The sequence below is a fragment of the Geotrypetes seraphini genome, chromosome 1 (assembly GCF_902459505.1).
Source record: "Geotrypetes seraphini chromosome 1, aGeoSer1.1, whole genome shotgun sequence".
Taxonomy (NCBI): Eukaryota; Metazoa; Chordata; class Amphibia; order Gymnophiona; family Dermophiidae; genus Geotrypetes; species Geotrypetes seraphini.
In genome coordinates this window covers 323,483,066-323,499,702 of record NC_047084.1, presented here as the reverse complement: position 1 = coordinate 323,499,702, position 16,637 = coordinate 323,483,066, and the positions used below count along the sequence as shown (strand labels likewise).

Here is a 16,637-nt window from a genome sequence, read left to right as displayed (position 1 = left end):
CATTTTTCAACTAGTATGCAAACGGAATGTACCTTTTAAAAGTTTTCTTGTCTTTAGCAGTAGCTGGCAGCAAGCAGTGATTTATTCATCCTGCTCATGCCAACCCCACAGCATTCTTTCTGATATTTATTTATTATTTATTTAATTTGTTTTCTGTCCCGTTCTCCCCAAAGAGCTCAGAATGGGTTACAGCAGGGGTGTCCAACCTGCGGCCCCGCGAAGTATTTTGTGCGGCCCAGGTTGAGGGCAATGCAGTGTTTTCCTCTGCTGCCCCCGGGTGTTTACCGTCTTGCCGGCTCCCTCCTCTGTCTTGCTGCAGCGTTTGCGTTTTTTCGGCCAATGCGGCCCAGGGAAGCCAAAAGGTTGGACACCCCTGGGTTACAGGTTAACATACATATAATTTCCTTCTTCAGCATAGGCAGGAAGCATCAGAGAGAAGGCTCCAGGGTTGACGCAAGCAGGATGTATGATTTCTGCTTACTGCAAATGTTTAAAAGGTACATGGGAGGAGGGGGGATGGGCAAGAGATGCCTTATTGCTGGCTGGAGAGGGGACGGGAGGGAGATGCTGGTCTATTTGTGAGGGGCAGGGGAAGAGAAAGTAAATTCTAGACCTGATTTGGGTGTGGAGTGGGTGGAGAAGGTAAAAAGCTGGACCATGTGTGAGAGTGGGGGTGGGATAGAAGGTGAAATGTCAAGGCACACTCCCACATATAGCCCAACAATTTTAGCACCATGGAAGTGTGCCATGAGATGAAAAAGGTTGAAAATTTATGATATAGGTATTGACCTCTACTGTCTGGTTTTCTGTAGGCTAGCCAGGAGGGCGCTGGAAACAACAGGAAGAGAAGGGATGGCTAGTGTGACTCTTTTCTACTGCCTGCTTTAGACAGCCTTATCCCCTCCCCTCTTGTACACTGCAGGGATGGAACAGAAAGCTGGTCTCAGCTAAATGAGATTTTGGGCTCTGATTTTGGGGTATGAGCCCTGTGTACCCAAGCCTAGTGAGGAGAAAAATCCTGGGGTCAGCAAGGGAGGAAGGAGATGAGTGCTGGGTTGGGATTGAGGAGAAGAGTCAGAGTACTAGAGGGGAGAAGATAGAGAGAGGGCGAGGGAGAGAGAGAGAATGGTGTTCGGAGGTGGGTAATGCTTTTTCCAGTTAATTTACACCAAACCACAAGGTGATACAACTCAGAACATCTTAGGCAAGCAAATCGTCCAAACTTGCTACTTCATGCATGCTGAATTTGTGTCACTAATAAACATAATCTTCATATTTGTTTCATTTTTTTCTATTTAGATATGCTTTACAGCTCTGGGAATGCTGAGGTTGTCCAGCTCTTCAAAAGGATGAATTTTTATTCCAATTTGTGAATCTCTAAGGATGTCAAACTCCAGAGAAGAAGCAATGGGATGCTGAAGGCACCTTAAAATATCAGGATGGTGCGAATACTGAAACAAGTAGGAAGCAAAATAGATATATTACCAAGCAGATACTTTGCAAAAAAGATTTACATATTAGTTTACAAATAACTACAGAAACTCATTAAATAAGAGCTATTCTTCATACTTGTCCAAGTTCAATTTATTTGATATACCGCTAATAAAACTAAAGTAAATCTAAGTGGTGTACGATAAAAATATAATAATAAAATTTAAAATAAAAAAAATGATAGGGAACAAGAGTTATAACAAAGATCATACATTAAACAAACGAGTATGGAAACGTAAGGAAAGAAAGGGATGCGTAGGTTGCAATAAAACAAAAAGGAAAAAGGGGAGAGGGAAAAACCATAATGGTAAGGATTGAAAATGGAAACATTTTCTTCAAGGTGTCCACATGAGATAAAGTCAAGAGAGCAGGTATAGATGGAATTGTATACAAGCTATTGCATTAGGCAGAAATTATGAACAGAAAACCAGAGAGAAATAGTGTGCTTTTAATTGCATTTTGAGTGTTGTAAATGATTTTTCAGAATGGAGGTAATAAGGCAAAGAGTTCCAGAAAATGGAAGCCATGACAGAAAATGAAGAGTTCTTATGAAAGTCAAGGAAAAGTTGACGAAATGAAGGGACAACTATCAACTGTTGTAGCAAAAATCGTAGGGCTCTCTGTGGCGTATATGGAATAAAAAGATTATGTAAAAATGAAGGGAGACCACTTGATAAGATTTGATGGGAAAGAATATTGAATTTGAAAGGAATATGATAGGACACTGGTAGAATATGCTCTGATTTTAGATGAGGTGTAACCAAAACAAAAAAAATTGACCCTAGGAAATCCATAGAGATGAAAATCCGAGAAAAACCAAAACATACTTTGGAGTGACGATGTTCCTGAAATGGACTTTATTGAAAATTTCAAAGTTCCAAAAGTATATTTGAGCAAGCCACATAAAAATAAAATAATCCACATAAAAACAAGATAGTCTTCTTCAGGGGTCCTTGAAAGTCCTATGGTAGTAGATACGTGGAGTAACGAGTATGTGGAGAATCATGGAGAACGCATACTTGTTACTCCATGTATCTACTACCATAGGACTTTCAGGGACCCCTGAAGAAGACTACCTTGTTGAAACATGGACCATGTTGGGTCCTATACTTTCAGCGGATTAGGGCCTTAAGGTTTTTATGTGAATTATTTTATTTTTATGTGGATTGCTCAAGCATACTTTTGGAACTTTGAAATTTTCAATAAAGTCCATTTCAGGAACATCATCACTTCACAGTGTTTTTTGGTTTCTTTTAGAAGAGGTGTAACATGATTATGTGAAAGAGGACCAACTAATCTCTTTCCTCCCTCTAAAAAGAATACAGCATGTTTAAACATGTTTATATCTACCTTCTTATCAAATGTTAAAGGAACATTATGAGTTAAATATGCCAAAATCAGTAAATTCATTGATTTTGATTTAGCTCACACCTTTTCCTTGGTAGCTCATGCAGAGTAACAGTTATTTTCCTGTCTCTAGAACAGGGGGGGGGGCTAGGCCCCCTCTTATTTAGCTCAGGCCCACCCTGTGCTTTGATGACTGGTGGGGATGCCAAGGCCCTCCAGCCAGATGTCTCCTGTGCAAATTCTGCCTGTGCTGTGTGAGCAGCACTTAAGTCAGCAGGCTTGCTTCGGCCACCAATGCTGGCTCAGTGGGGGAAGGAGAGAAAGAATACTTGGCCCCCCCTCAGTCCACCTCTGGGACCCCCCCAAAATGGTATTCTGGCTACATCCCTGTCCTAGAAGTTTACAGTCTGTGGGCTAAATTTACTTACATGTGTTTATCCACTTTACATGAGTTACCGTATTTTCACGCAGATAACGCGCACCCGTGTATAACGCGCACACGGGTATAGCGCGCAGAAACCACGATATTATGTATAAAAACTTTTGTATACCGTGCTCACGGGTATAACGCGCATGCTGCCCGACTGTCCTTTCGCCCGCCCCGACTCTCCTCTGGCCACCCCGACTCTCCTTTCGCCCGCCCCGACTCTCCTCTGGCCACCCCGACTCTCCTTTCGCCCGCCCCGACTCTCCTCTGGCCACCCCGACTCTCCTTTTGCCCTCCCCGACTCTCCGTGCGCTGTCCCGACTCTCCGTTTACCCCGCCCTGCCCTGCCCCCCCCGGCAGGACCACTCGCACCCCCACCCCGAAGGACCGCCGACTCCCCGACAATATCGGGCCAGAAGGGAGCCCAAACCCTCCTGGCTACGGCGACCCCCTACCCCCACCCCGCACTACATTACGGGCAGGAGGGATCCCAGGCCCTCCTGCCCTCGACGCAAACCCCCCTCCCTCCAACGACCGCCCCCCCCAAGAACCTCCGACCGCCCCCCCAGCCGACCCGCGACCCCCCTGGCCGACCCCCACGACACCCCCACCCCCCTTCCCCGTACCTTTGGTAGTTGGCCGGACAGACGGGAGCCAAACCCGCCTGTCCGGCAGGCAGCCAACGACGGAATGAGGCCGGATTGGCCCATCCGTCCCAAAGCTCCGCCTACTGGTGGGGCCTAAGGCGCGTGGGCCAATCAGAATAGGCCCTGGAGCCTTAGGTCCCACCTGGGGGCGCGGCCTGAGGCACATGGGCCCAACCCGACCATGTGCCTCAGGCCGCGCCCCCAGGTGGGACCTAAGGCTCCAGGGCCTATTCTGATTGGCCCACGCGCCTTAGGCCCCACCAGTAGGCGGAGCTTTGGGACGGATGGGCCAATCCGGCCTCATTCCGTCGTTGGCTGCCTGCCGGACAGGCGGGTTTGGCTCCCGTCTGTCCGGCCAACTACCAAAGGTATGGGGAAGGGGGGTGGGGGTGTCGTGGGGGTCGGCCAGGGGGGTCGCGGGTCGGCTGGGGGGGCGGTCGGAGGTTCTTGGGGGGGGCGGTCGTTGGAGGGAGGGGGGTTTGCGTCGAGGGCAGGAGGGCCTGGAATCCCTCCTGCCCGTAATGTAGTGCGGGGTGGGGGTAGGGGGTCGCCGTGGCCAGGAGGGTTTGGGCTCCCTCCTGGCCCGATATTGTCGGGGAGTCGGCCGGGCAAGAGGGCTTGGGCTCCCTCTTGCTCCGATCGCGGGTGCGGGTGGGAGCGCGTGCGAGCGGTCGTTCGGGGTGGGGGTGCGAGCGGTCCTGCTGGGGGGGTGAATTGGGCGTCGGGCGGGGTGGGAACTATGTAGAAAAACTTTTGTATACCGCGCTCACGCGTATAACGCGCGAGGGGTATGCGCGGTAGGTAAAAACGCGTATAACGCGCGCGTTATATGCGTGAAAATATGGTACATGCTAAATAAATATACCCCAATGAGAATAATATTTATGAAATCATATTGATACTTGATAGTAAATCCAGCCCCAATGGCATCTCAACAACCAAGTTCCATTATAGCATAGATTAGAACAGGGGTAGGAAACTCCGGTCCTCGAGAGCCGTATTCCAGTCGGGTTTTCAGGATTTCCGCAATGAATGTGCATAAGATCTATTTGCATGCACTGCTTTCAATGCATATTCATCAAGGAAATCCTGAAAACCTGACTGGAATATGGCTCTCGAGGACCGGATTTCCCTACCCCTGGATGAGAAGTTGGTATTTGCATGCCAACTTTTAGGTGATATCACTTACACCACGTAAAAGTCAGGGGTAACTGTTAGTGCTGAAATGTTGGCACTTATGTGCACAGCTATAAGTTTCATATGGTGAATGTGTGACCCGCCCATGCCCTTCCTATGCACACACCCTCCTTGCAGTTATACACTATATAGAATAAAGCCTAAATGCAGTTACGCAGGTTACTGCCATGTTGCCACGTTTTAGTGCTTACCTGCATATAATAAATATAAAAACCACTTGGGCTGAACCACAGAAAGATGGTATATCAAATCCCATTACTTTACCCTTAACCTTAATTTCCATTTTAGATGCCTAACTTGTGACCCACAATATCAAATCGGAGATATCCCTCAAATTCTGTAAACTGCACATACAAATTTGGATATGTGCAAAATTTGATTGAGTAATGAGCCAATTAGCATCAATAATTGGACGCTAACAACCGATTATTGGTGTTAATTTGCAACAAGTTGGATTTACATGCAAATCTTGCTAGGTGCTATTCTGTAAAGATGCAGGTGTAAATTTTTTAGTGGGCAACTGAAAATGGACATGGCCATGGGAAGGGGATGGAAGGGCAGCTGTGTGCGTTTTTCTTGGTGCCCAAATCTGGGTGCTTTCTACTGAATCTAGTCCTATCCTTTGAATTCTGAGTTGAACTTGCAAATTTGGGTGCGCACCCAGTTTGCACACTCAGCTTAATTGAATAACAAGCCAATTAGTACAGATAATCGGCTTCTTAACTATTATTAGCATTAATTGGGCTTCACTTAAATTTATGCACGTAAATTTAGGCACAGGCTCTACACACAGTGCCAAAGGGGTCCTAGAAATGGCTGGTCACTCATGGCTTCAAGCTCAATCTCAACAAATGTACCACATCTTTTTTCTTCAATAGTCCGATAACCCCATTTCACTGCAGCCATTGAAAATGGCAGGACATGTCCTCCCTCAGATTCACACAGTGTCAGCTCTGGGAGTAATCCTAGCCTCTTCCTTAGCTTTTCATCATATTTCTAGAATAGTGAAAACCTATTTTTTCACATTTAGGATGCTTTATTGTGGCACTTATTTTCTATCTCTGCCCTCCATATTTTTCTCCTTCAATGAAAAAACACCCCTGAGCACGCTTCCTCTTAATGAGATCAAAAGTACACATGCTGTCTGCTCTATCTCCAATAAGCTTTGCTTACATCCACGACCTCTTTATCTCTTGTACTCTCCATCTACGTGCAGTAACAGATCTGGCTCTGCCCTGAAGAGTCTGTTTCAATTGCTGCCCTGTTGTCATGGAGGATACCATCTCTCCCATATACCTTGCCCAGTTGGTCATGGAGGTGGTGTTGGGCTGTTACTCTCATCTTCTTGTAGATTTCAACCTCTTCTTCCACCTCAATCTCACTGCTTTTCTTCCTTTGAAGTCCACTCCATCCATCTATTCGCTCCTCTACCTCTCCGAGTAGCAATCAATTATCGACCCCCTGATAAGTCCATTTCTCACTGACTTTGACTCCTGGCTTTCCTTTTTTCTCAAACCATCATCTCCTTCCCTCATTTTGGATGATTTTAACATTCATATAAATGACCCCTCTGACTCTTGATTTCTCACTTTAACATCCTCATTCAATCTTCAGCTGTGTTCCACTAATCTTATGCACCAGAATGAGTACACTACTAAGACCCTTCTCCACACTCTTATCACCTGTCACATAGATTACTGCAACTTCTCTCAGATTACTTCATAGATTACTCTCAGATTACTAATAGATTACTGCAACTTTCTCACAAATCTTCCACTAAACCATCTTTTTCCCCTCCAATCCGTTCAAAATACTACTGCATGACATATTCAACCAGTGTTGCTATGCTCACATTATCCCTCTCCTCAGGCCACTTCTTTGACTCTCTATCCATTTCCACATACAGTTCAGACTCCTCTTATTGACTTACAAGTGTATTCACTGTACAGCTCCTTAGTATCTCTCCTCTCTTTTCTCTCCCCATACACCTCCGTGGGAACTCTGTTCATTGGGTAAGTGTCTTTTATCTGTACCCTTCTCCTCTACTGCCAACTCCAGACTCCGTACCTTCTATCTTGCTGCACCATATGCCTGGAACAGACTGCCTGAGTTAAGTATGTCAAGCACCGTCTCTGGAAGTATTCAAATCTAAGATAAAAGTCCACTTTTTTGAAGCTGCTTTTAACTCCTAACTCCTACTCACTTGTAACGTATCAATGTCTCTTTTATCATTCCCTCTGTAAAATCCCCTAATCCATATTTGTCCTGTTTGTCTGTTTTGATTAGATTGTAAGCAGAGATTTGATTAGATCAAGCAGAGATTGTCTCTTACAAGTTTAATGTACAGTGCTGTGTATGTCTGACAGTGCTATAGAAATGATAATAGTAGAACCAGATTCACAGACATTTGGCCACAAGGAGGGAGGGTAATTTCAGAAAGTCAGTTTACATAGATAACCTGATTTTTGCCTTCATAATGGCTTTGAAAATAGATCTCTTGTTGATTGAGGGGAGCCGATGCAGAAAGCAGTATCACAAATTTAACACGGTTAAACCACAGGTTTTACTGACCAAGCAATGCAGGAAGGGTTTCAGCACAGGTATTAACTCACACTGAAACCCTTACCGCAGATTGGCCTTAAAATGTGTGCTAATGTAGTCATTATAGATTCTGTAAGCCATGCAAAAAAAAAAAGTTTCCCCACACATTGTAGACAGGAAACTTTTCTTTTGCCAGGTCCAGGACTGCTTCGAAGGGTTGGTTGAAAAGAGTGAGTGTCTAGCACCATCCCTTCTCTGAATCCAGTCAGATCCCCTGCCCTGGATTGCTTTGTGCACTGGCGCCTATCACTGGCAATCTAGCAGCTTTTCTTCCTGCCTTTCCCCAAGCCAACCAGATCCTAACCTCCCTGACCCCCCAACATTAAGATATAAAAATATTGATGGTCTAGGGAGTCCCCTATCCATCCTGATCCAACCCTCCACCCCTAACAACAACACACAAAAATCCCTGGCAGTCTAGTGGGGGGCCCCCTCTCTTCTCCCATTCCAACTTGCCTGCTCCTGACAATAACAAAATAAAACTCATCCTGATGTCTAACTAGGGTTATCAGGTGTCCGGATGTCCCCGGACATGTCCTCTAAAAGGACGGTTTTTCAAAACCCGGCACTTTGTCCAGGTTTTGAAAAGCTTCCCAGCAAAATTGTGTCAGGAAGGGGCATCCGCCCATGCAACGCGGTGATGTCATTGCATCGCGTCCGCACATACGTGGATGCCGGCTGGGGGTGTGGCAGAATGGGACGGGACTAGGGGCGTGGCCATGGGTCCGGATTGTCCTTTGGGAAAATCTGGTAACCCAACCCCTAACCCCCCGACTTCTTTTCCAAGCTCCTCCAGGCCCCTAGTATCAGAATGAGGCAGGAGCAATGCCCACTCACTCTGTCATCTACAAAAGTGGCTGCACCCTTCCCCATGTGGTAAATCCTGGGATGCATTGGGCAGGGCCAGTCTACCATGGATGATGGGTGAACAGCTTATTTATTATTTTAGCTTTAGCTCACATCTTTTCAGAATTAGCTCAAGGTGTGGTATATCCAGGTACACAAAGTATTTTCCCTTCTCTGGAGGGCTTACAATCAGTTTTGTACCTGAGGCAACAGAAGGTTAAGTGATTTGCTTGAGATCACAAGGAGCAGCACAGGATTTGAACCAATCTTCTCTGGTTATCAGTCCACTACTCCAGCCTACTCTGCCACATGCTCACCAATGTGAATCTTTTATCTTAAGTCATCATAGGTTTGTGAACAATTTGTGAAGAAGATAGATAAATTCTAGATATATTTGGAAATGTCTGCAGAGCAACAGTACCTGAGAACCTGATATGCTGCTTATTGCTTATCTTCTACTGAGAGATATAAATCAGATAATGTGATTTGACAAGCTGAATTCACAGATGGTACTTTCTGCCTCTTGCTTAATTATGGGCCTACTATTATTTGTCTCTGTCAAATTTCACCTCAGCACTCATAGAGGTTCTTGAATATTAACTCAGTGAAAAAGTTGCAGCACATATAGTAATTGAAGGAACTGTAGGGAGAGAAAAAGAAATTTTGTAGTTTAAAATGAAATATTCTAGGATTGTAGTGTCACAGTGCTCATTTCCCATCTGAGAGGTTGATATACAGAACAAGCTTTCTATTTCCAGCATCTTTTCTTACTGACACAAGAGCAATTCATTACAAGCGGAGGCCTATAGAGGAAGGTCCCAAATTTTGGGAATAAAGATACATTCTCACCTTTTTCCAGCACGTAGAAGTTCAAAACCTTCGTTGATTTTTTCAAAAGGTAACGTGTGGGTCACCAGTTTATCCAGGTTAAATTTCTTTGCCATGGAATCGGAAACCAGTTTAGGGACACAAGTTTTGCCCTTCCAGCCTAAAAAACAAAACAGTGCACAAGCAAGAGAAAACATGTCATGCTCGGATTTTTTAAAAATAAAAGACAAAGTTGAAATACATAGAAACATGTTTGAGTATGGCTGTTAGGAAGCCTCAAAGCCACTTAAACCTGTGTCACAGCATCAAAGACAGGAATGTAGGCATGTTGAATGTTTAATAACTCTGATAAAGCATCTTTCTAATTCCAGTAGAAACATAGAAACCTGATTGCTGATAAAGGTCAAATGGCCCATCCAGTCTGCTCATCCACAGCATTCACTATCTCCTCCTCTCCCTAAGAGATCCCACATGCCTGTCCTATGATTTATTGAATTCAGACACAGTCTTTGTCTCCACCACCTCTACCGGGAGACTATTCCATGCATTCACCACCCTTTCTGTAAAAACATATTTCCTTAGATTACTCCAGAGCCTATCACCTCTTAACCTAACTCTATGCTCTCTCTTTCTGGAGTTTCCTTTCAAACAAAAGAAATTTGCCTCATGCGCATTTATGCCATGCAGGTATTTAAACATCTCTATGATATCTCCCCTCTCCCACCTTTTCTCCAAAGTATACATTTTGAGATCTTTGTCAGTCCCCATATGCCTTAAGACGAAGACCACTAACCATTTTAGCAGCCTTCCTCTGAACCTACTCCATCCTATTTATATCTTTTTGAAGATACGGTCTCCAGAATTGTACACAATATTCAAAATAAGGTCTCACCAGATTCTTATACAGGGGCATCAATACCTCCTTTTTCCTACTGGCTATACCTCTTCCTATGCATCAAGCATCCTTCTAGCTTTTGCCATCACCTTTTGAACGTGTTTGGCCACCTTAAGATCATCATATACTGTCATACCCAAGTCCTGCTCCTCTTTTCAGTTCTTCACCCACTAAACTGTACCGTTCCCTCGGGTTTTTGCAGCCCAAATACCTTGCATTCCTTAGCATTAAATCTTAACTGCCAAATTTCAGACCATTCCTCCTGTCTTCTCCACTTTCTTCCCTGCACCAGTGATACTGATTTTTTCTGTCTCGATTCTTGTCTCTCTTCATTCTTCAGTTTTGTCTCCCTCTTTCACATCTTAGTTGTAACTTGTTACTTCATCCACAGTTGCTCATTCTCTCTCACCATTCCCCTATTCTCACCTGATCTTATCCTTAAGAACTTAAGAATTACCATACTGGGACAGACCAAAGGTCCATCAAGATGAGAACATAGCTCCCGCCATAGGTCCACATTTCCAAATGATCACTTTGGGATTTGCCAGTCTTATTTTGTATAATACTGGTCCAAAGTTTTACCAGGTCATCCTATATCAGGAAGCCTTTCTTCAGCCATTGCCAATTAACTGTCCTGTCTTTTGACTTTTTTGCTGATAATTTGATCCACTTCGCATGAAAATGGGTGATGTTCCTGGCTAGCTGAGAGTGGTTGGCCACCTTCACGACTTCTATAGGTAGCATGATCTTAATCAAGATCTTAACTATTCATTTCTCTAGTATATGCCACTTCAACGCCCAATATCCTATTTTCAACAGTGGCTAATCCAGGTCACAAAGTTCTTGGAAAGATCCCAAGGAGAAAAACAGATTTTGTGCTGCTTGTCCTAGGAATGAGCAGTAGATGTCCCCAAGCCATTTTAATAATGGCTTATGGACTTTTCTTTTTTAAACACTGGTAAGCTAATTGTTTTTACCACATTCTCTGGCAATAAATTCCAGAGTTTAATTGCACACTGAGTAAAGAAATATTTTTTCTGGCTTGTTTTAAATTTACTACTTAGTAGATTCGTCACATGCCCCCTAGTCCTAGTATTTTTGGAAAGATTAAACAAGAAATTCACATCTACTAGTTCTACTCCACTCAGTATTTTATAGATCTCTATCATATCTCCTCTGAGCCATCTCTTCTCCAGCCTGAATTTTACTTTCCTGTGCCCAGTGCCTCACCTCCTCTCACCAATCAGAATATACGCAATGGAGGAGGAAAGAGGAGCAGCGAATCAGGTGTGAACTGTGGCTCCTACATATGCTTGTAGGCAGATCCCCAGTCTCAAGCCCAATGAAGGACAACACAGCTGTTTGGGTCATAACCTGTCTGCTAAGCCTGTGTAAAGCATTGGTTCAGAGCCTGGAGGACTGTAGATTCTGACTCCCTCCTCCCCCACCGAACCTGGAAGTAAAGAGGTTGACTGTTACTAACACTCAGAGGCCGATCTGATATTTTTCAGTCCAAGCCGTCAAATTGATGTTTCCCTCTTGCAGCATGCTGTTGCTGACTGTTCTCTACTGGATGCATCTGCATGCACGTCATCATTCCTCGACCCCACCTACTCGGAGTCATTACTGAGCCTGGCTTGCTCGAGCCGCGCTGCAGCACATGAGTCTGCAAAATACAGAGTGGCACCAAAAAGTTAATGCATGCATCTACAGTCACATGAGGTCCCAAAAATATTGGGGGTGCTCGGGCACCCACAGAGCTGGTGCCTATGATCCCAGTGTTTGCAAGGTGCCACCATTCTTAAAGCTGGCCCTGCTACCTTCAGTGCATCAGGTTTGTTGACCGCTGTGTTCTTCTTCACCCTCACAGCCAGCTGTTTCTACTGGACCTTAAAAGTTGGAGCCATTTTATTGAAGCAGGGTATATGGAAATCTTTCTTCAAGACATTGCAGCTCAATAGAAGCTGAGGAAATCTTGAAGAAGAACTCAAATGACTGTAAGATATTTGTGATCTTTACGGGTGAGTCATAAGATTTCTGAGACACACAGTTCTAGAAGGCATAATAGGTCCTGAAGAAAACTGGATTCCTTGGAGAACATTATTCTGTTCGGTGGACTAACATAAGAATTATTCACAGATGTACATGAACTTTGGAGAGCAGATGTTCTTTGTTAGATCTGAAGAGTAGAACTGCATGGGCTCACAAGCCTATATTTGGAAATATCTTGAGATAATTCTTAAACGGACCTATTTAAAATATCACAGACTGCAAAGAAGTCCTTAACTACATTTCTTGCTGAATTGTGGAAGTATTTAAAAAGTACAACTAGTCCATTTCCTGTTAATAAATACAGAAACAAAAGTATTTCCCTTGAAGAAAAAAAAAAGCAGCTGGAGGTAAGGTGGATCGATTGGTTGCTTTAAGTCTGGTCTTAAAAAAGTCAATAATTAAACCACAATTAAGTTGTCCTCAGCAGTAATGAAGTGGAGGCAGCAGCCTGCATGGGCCTGATGAAAGAGGAAGATTCAGTACTATATGGTTTATTTTGGCACTGAAGAGAATAAGACAGTATGACAGGTGATATGGTAGACAGGAGAAAAGTGATGGAGTCAGGTTTAGAATGGGGTAAGAGTGTTTTGGCTGTAGAGGAGGAAAGAGTGTATTCTAGGGTCAGGGAAGGCTAAGGAGAGGGGAAGAATGCTTCAAAGAAGGAAAAATAGGGGTAGCTGTCTGAGATTGGAAGGGGAGAATGATTATTGGGCTGGGTAAGGTATAGGAGAGACAGTATGATGATTATGTTACAAGGACATACCTAGTTTAGATGACAGGAATGTGTACACATGCCGGTATTTTAGTCATTTACAAGAGGAGTGGCCTAGTGGTTAGAGCTGAAGCCTCAGTACCCTGAGGTTGCAGGTTCAAACTAGAGAATGACACGGGGAAAAAATTTGTCCCCGTCACTGCCCCATCACCGCGACCACCGTCCCTGTCCCCACCTCGTCCCTGCGACCACTGTCCTCACCCTGTCCCCACAACTACTATACCCGCAGCATCCATACAAGCCTCAGTACTGCAATATTTAGTTTATTCCTTCTGGCTGCTGAACTAGAGAAGAGATGTTCAGCTAGCAGGGCTTTGTTTATAAATTTTTATTAACACAACTAATATACTACTTTATCCTAAAGAAAAAAAAAAGGAAATAAATAAATAGAATTTTTTTTTTTCTACCTTTGTTGTCTGGTTTCTGCTTTCCTCATCTTCTCATTCAATTCCTTCCATCCACTGTCTGTCTTCTCTCAGCGTCTTCCATTTGCTCTATTACTGTGCCTCTCCCTTCATCCCCCCCCCCCCCAATTGGTCTGGCACCTATCTTCTTCCCTCCGCTGTCCCCATAGTCTGGCATCTCTATCTTCTTCCCTTCAGCGTTTTCTCCCCACTCTGTCATCTCCATTTCCCTTCAGAATCTTCTCCCCACTCTGTCTTTCCCAATTCCCTTCAACGTCTTCTCCCCACTCTGTCTTCCCCAATTCCCTTCAGCATCTTCTCCCCACTCTGTCTTCCCCAATCCCCATTTCCCTTCAGTGTCTTCTGCCCACTCTGCCTTCCCCATTTTTTCCCTTCAGCGTCTTCTCCCCACTCTGTCTTCCCCAATCCCCATTTCCCTTCAGCGTCTTCACCCCACTCTGTCTTCCCCTTCAGCATCTTTTTCCCACCACCATGACCCTTCCCTCTCACCACCTCACCGCCTTTCAGCATCCCTCATGTGGCCCAAGAATTTCCCTCCCTCCCCCTTACCTTTGCGGTGAGTTAGTAAAGTAACTCACTGAAGCCAGACGAGCCTGCCTCACAACTGCAGGCAGGCTTGGCCAGCTTCAGCGAGTTACTTTACTAACACGCCGCGAAGGTAAGGGGGAGGGAGGGAGATAGATTCGGTAGGAAGGAAGGAGGGAGGGGGCTGCGCGCAATCGGTGACCTGTAGAAGGATTTATGGTTCACTTAGCAGTATTATAAACACGTTACGTCTCTGTTAAGTGGTCTAGAGAAAACCATAATCTCTTATTCAAGTCCAAATATCATGGTCTAATTATACGACACAAAACCCAGGCTAATGAGAAATATCTTTATTATGAAAATAGAAAAATATAATTCACAAGCCAGCTGCAGAATCTAAGTATTGTTCAAAATATCTAATTACACAAATGAAACTCAGTACATGATTATCACACTCTAATGGTTAGACAATTAAGTAAAACTTCTTGTTACACACACACACTATTCCTTATAATAATAATCCCTGATTAGCAAATGATTATATTATCACCCAGGTAACTTTTCAACCCTTTACCTATCACAAATGATTCCTATCTAATTCCCAAGCTAATAAAAGTAATTTCCGTATGCTCACCCTTAATTAGCCTCTCCGGCACAATTAGGTGGAAGAGAAAACTTCTTGTCAGCTGGAAGACGTCAGGAATACCGTTGTAAAAGTTACATGTGTTGAAAATCCTTGATGAGGCTATAAATCATCAGCAATAAGTTCCGTTTATCTGTGCTAAGTTCAGAACAGTTTTTAAATGTCCGAATTTCTATCTCTTAGGCAGAGAATCACACGAGGTAACTTACAGGTCTAATTATTGAAAGAAAAAGTTTACAATTAGAACATCTGTGAGCAGATCTGAGCTTCCCCGGACCTTATCACAGACTAACTAATTACTAATTAATTAGCACCTTTCTTTTCTTGAATCTCATCAGATGACTTCCTCGGACCAATCCAGAAACAGAACTTGATGAATAGCCTTTCTGTATAAAGTATCATATATGCTGGAAGACCCAGGGCCGTTAGACAGATAAGAACAGAATAATTTCTTCAAGATTCACACTGTCCCATTATTAAAGCACAGATGAATGCCCTTGAATAGCAACATTCGGGTACATCCCCATAATGCATCTGGCAGAAACTGCAAAGCTGTGTAATTCTTACTTCTTGCAAAATTCATGCTTGAAAGTTGCTTGCAGAGAGAGATTCTTGAAACAATGGTTCAGGCTTGATGACATCATGGAGGCCTAACCTTCAGGTGTGAATACGGAAATATCCCTACAGTCCCCCCTTTTGGAAGAGAAATAACTTCAATGGAGTCTATTTCACCTTCAACCTAACTAAGTAGGAAAGGATCGACAAGACCTAAGGTGATATAAAAAAAATGCATAAACATAAGCAATACCATATAAATCAGCAAAAAATCAAAGATATCAATAATCAATGGATAATAATCATAAAGGCAAGGGTAAAATATATGAACCCAGCCAAATAAATGATAATAAAATCACTGAATAATGGCAATATATGATAAAATCAAAAATCATAACTACTTAGCAAGGCACAAAAGGTATGCCAAAGCAAAAGTTAAGACAGAAAGATCATAATCAAAAATACGGCTAGCAAAATTACTCTTTCATAGCCGCAATGAAATCATGCATTCTTAAGTCAGTATGTGATGGTTTCTGTTGAATAAGACGTTTAATCCGGATGGTCTCATAGAGTGCAAAAACAGAGAACCCAAATAAGAGAACCCACAAGATGGCAAAAATTGGAATAACAACAGTGATAAAAAGATCAATACTGCGGGTATCAACAACTTCATGTACATTGGAGGAGCCAATATGAAAGTCCTCAATATGAAGCTTATCATTATCAACTTTCAGTTCAATGGTGTGGGAAGGTTTTGTCATCAAATATTGTTCCACTTCAAGGGTAAAGTTGATGGGATGTCCACGGAAAACATCTAAGATTTCCAATTCAGTTTCAGTAGGAGTAGAGTCCAAATGGAAAAAAGAAACATCAAAAGAAGATGTTCTGGAGCAGGATCTGGAACGGGAAGAGGAAGAAACCAGGAGAATCTTGAAGGACAACACGGGACTGCGGACCAGGATCGATTACTTTGGTACCAACGCCAATCAGCAGGACAACCAGGAACATCATCGGCAGAACTCGTTTCGCCATCTGAAAAACAGAAAAGAGAGAGAACAGCCTAGGCTGTTGCTAGGTTAATGTCATTCATCACACCAATGGTTTCATCCTGGGCAAATTTACTGGGATGATATGGTCTCAGTTGATTAATGTGGACCCATTTAAGGACATCTGCACCTGGAGAATTTGATTTGATAAAGCACCTAGAGAAAGACCATGCTCGAGAAAAGAGGAATTTGGGTTGAAAAAGCCAATATCATCGAGCATGCGTTGACCATGGGCCAAACGAAGAGGTAGAGCAAAATCATGCACAAGGCCAGGAATCTTGACGTCTTCAGCACAAACCACTTCACAAACTTGAGGAAGAAGTTGTCCAGCCTTCAGACC

At 43.7% G+C, this 16,637-nt stretch overlaps 1 protein-coding gene across 2 annotated transcripts in view; it reads right to left on the bottom strand.

Annotated features, from left to right (window-relative positions):
• Positions 1-250: 250 nt before the first annotated feature.
• The window catches only part of LOC117366111 (alcohol dehydrogenase 1A-like), an 81,868-nt gene continuing 65,481 nt past the window's right edge, over positions 251-16,637 (bottom strand). For both annotated transcript variants that reach the window (XM_033957247.1, XM_033957239.1), the window contains exons 8-9: positions 9,406-9,544; positions 251-1,451 (exon numbers count right to left, since the gene is read on the bottom strand). In XM_033957247.1, the coding sequence (XP_033813138.1) occupies positions 1,427-1,451; positions 9,406-9,544 (164 nt within the window). In that variant the 3' untranslated portion in view covers positions 251-1,426. The remainder of the gene's footprint in view (positions 1,452-9,405; positions 9,545-16,637) is intronic.